The sequence below is a fragment of the Salvia splendens genome, chromosome 5 (assembly GCF_004379255.2).
Source record: "Salvia splendens isolate huo1 chromosome 5, SspV2, whole genome shotgun sequence".
Classification (NCBI taxonomy): domain Eukaryota; kingdom Viridiplantae; phylum Streptophyta; class Magnoliopsida; order Lamiales; family Lamiaceae; genus Salvia; species Salvia splendens.
The window spans coordinates 37,697,098-37,699,922 of NC_056036.1; the positions used below are offsets into that span (position 1 = coordinate 37,697,098).

Below are 2,825 nucleotides of genomic sequence, written 5' to 3' on the forward strand. Positions count from 1 at the left end.
TTGCTCTCTTCGCTGGCTGCTACTCTGTTGTTACAACTTACAACCGTGCCCACCGCTTTCTTCCTAAGCACGCATTAACTCTAAATTAAATATACTTGCCCTTTTTCTAACATTATCCTATTATTCAAATTTTACCAGCAAAATAAAGCGATAAGTCATTGAGAAGTCACCATAGATAAAAGTGTGAGTGTTCATACTTCTGTTATTTCACTCTTTTATAAATTAGGTAGTTCAGCCAGGTACCACCTCCTCTTTTCTAAGCTAAACTATATTTTAATTTTAAATTTAAATTTAATAAAATAAATAGAAAAGGAAACAAGCAAAGAAAAACAAAATACAGAAAAATGCAGGATAAATGGTGCGATCGGGATTGTATTTCTAGCTAGATCATGACCCAAGTCCCAGTATGTTCTTCCCGTGTATTCATCACCTCGTCTTGGGTAGGTGTGACCCCTTTAATAGAGGTGTTGTGAGTGCTCTAATTCCTTGTATTTTACTCCGTGAATTAATATGTTTAATTACAACAAAAGCGGTCATACAATACTTATGTGATATATGTGGACCAATCTATTTTCTTAATTATACCACATTTATTAAAATTTGTTAAAATAAACACTAAAAGCAAATTTCTAAGGAATGATGGGTGTATCTACACCTGCCCAAGGTTTACCGAACCGGCGGTTAAAACCGAAACCGTAACCGCCGGTTACGGTTCCGAACCGAAACCGCCGGTTACGGTTCCGAACCGAAACCGTGGGAATTTACCCGAACCGAAATCGTCGATTTTTGAACCGTGGTTCGGTTCAGGTTAAAATTTTTTTAACCGAAACCGTGCCGAAACTGCGAAAAACCGCCGAAAAACCGTGAAACCAAGCCGGAACCGCAAAAAATCGACGGTTTGGAACCGTAAAATACCGTCGGAAAACCGCCGGTTCGGAACCGAAATCGAAACCGGCGGTTTTGGAACCGGAACCGCGAAAAACCCTCACGGTTCGGTTCCGGTTCGACAATTTCCAAAACCGGAACTGGCGATTCCGAAATCGTGGGCACCTCTAGGTGTATCCTTTATGTCTTATTTTTAAAATTATATTTTGAATAAAAGAACTTTCGCATTTCTCTTTAAAGTTTGTTAGTACTAGGAGTACTACTAATTAACTTTTTTCCACAAAGATAAGTTTCTTTGTATTAAGCTCATACCTAATCAAGTAGTAGTACTTGCTAGTAATTAGTAGTTGCTTGAAACTGAGGCCATTATTACATCATGATCACATTAAAGTTAGCATAGATAGCATCTGTGGACTTGCCCTTTGCAGAAATGAAAATAACACGTAGAGGTTTGACCCGACCAAGTCGGCCACCCACACTCTACCTCTCTCACACTCTCTCTCTCTCCAACCGACTTCATTACTCCAGTAGCTTCCACTTGGCCACCAAGCATTTCCTCTTGTTCAACTAAACGTGTTTTAGTCTACTCTTTTCAGACTTGTCACGCAACTTCCAATCCTCACCCCGATCATATATATATACCCAATTTCACTCCTCAAATCCATATCTCAATCTTCTTCATCACCACAACAACAACAACTACTACTACTACTCTCTCTCTCTCTCTCTCTCTCTCTATTCCACACAACAACAACAAAAAAACTATTACTCCACTCTTCCAAACTACTCAAGAAATGGCACTAGAAGCTCTGAGCTCTCCCACCGCGGCAGCGCCTTCTTTCGACTTCGAAAGCGCTGCGTCTCTCCCGTGGAGCAAGGGCAAGCGCACCAAGCGCCCCCGCACCCACGGCCCCACCGAGGAGGAATACTTGGCTCTCTGCCTCATCATGCTCGCTCGCGGCGGCCCCACCTCCACCTCCACAGCCCCTCCGCCGCCGCTAAAAAGAGCCCCTCTTTCTCCACCGCGGCCTGCGGCGGATGCTTCTAAACTGATCTACAAGTGCTCCGTTTGCAACAAGGCTTTCGGGTCCTACCAGGCTCTGGGAGGGCACAAGGCCAGCCACCGCAAGCTCAGCGGCGGAGGCGGAGATCACGACCACTCCGCCTCCGCCGTGGCGGAGGCGAACGGCGGCGCCGGCGGAAGGACGCATGAGTGCTCCATATGCCACAGGAGCTTCCCGACGGGGCAGGCCTTGGGAGGCCACAAGCGCCGCCACTACGACGGCGGGGCGGCCAGCGGCAACGGCGGCGGAAGCAGCGGCGTGACGTTGTCGGAAGGGGCGGGTTCAACGGGATCGCTCAGGAATTTCGACTTGAACTTGCCGGCTATGCCGGAATTGTGGATGGGATTTGGCTCCGGCGCCGACGAAGAAGTGGAAAGCCCCCACCCCTTGAAGAAGTCCCGCCTCTCCTTGCCGCCGGCGAAGTTGGAACAGACCTTAACCAACTAAATTCCATTTTTATTTTTAATTGTTTGAGAAATTCAATATTTTGTTTTTTGTTAATTATTTGTTGATGATAAGTATTTTTTATGTACATGCGTGGATAAGACTACATGGTGAAGATTAATTCATTCATTTATTTATAAATTATTGAGTTTATCATCATTGTTCAATTTATTTTAGCTTAAATCCATTTTATGGGTTTCATCTATTGAATGTGAGTTAATTCGTCATTTTAAAATTTTACATGTTTTTAATTAGTAAAGGGACGTTGACAAATGTAAGTGAAGAGTTAGGGAGTGACCGAGTGTAGGGTCTTATCTTACGCGTTGCACCACATGCTCATTTTAGCATTTTCTCTCTCTTCATTTCTTTGCACGTTCCCACGTTAGTTTTTGGCCATTGGCGAATTAGGTTTTGTTTCTATAATGGAAAAAT

At 44.1% G+C, this 2,825-nt stretch overlaps 1 protein-coding gene across 1 annotated transcript; it reads left to right on the forward strand.

Moving 5' to 3' along the window:
* The first annotated feature begins 1,541 nt into the window (after nucleotides 1-1,541).
* Nucleotides 1,542-2,552, forward strand: LOC121805388 (zinc finger protein ZAT10-like). Its single transcript, XM_042205214.1, has one exon. The coding sequence runs from the start codon at nucleotides 1,680-1,682 to the stop codon at nucleotides 2,394-2,396; it is 717 nt and encodes a 238-aa protein (XP_042061148.1). The 5' UTR covers nucleotides 1,542-1,679; the 3' UTR covers nucleotides 2,397-2,552.
* The last annotated feature ends 273 nt before the right edge of the window (nucleotides 2,553-2,825 follow it).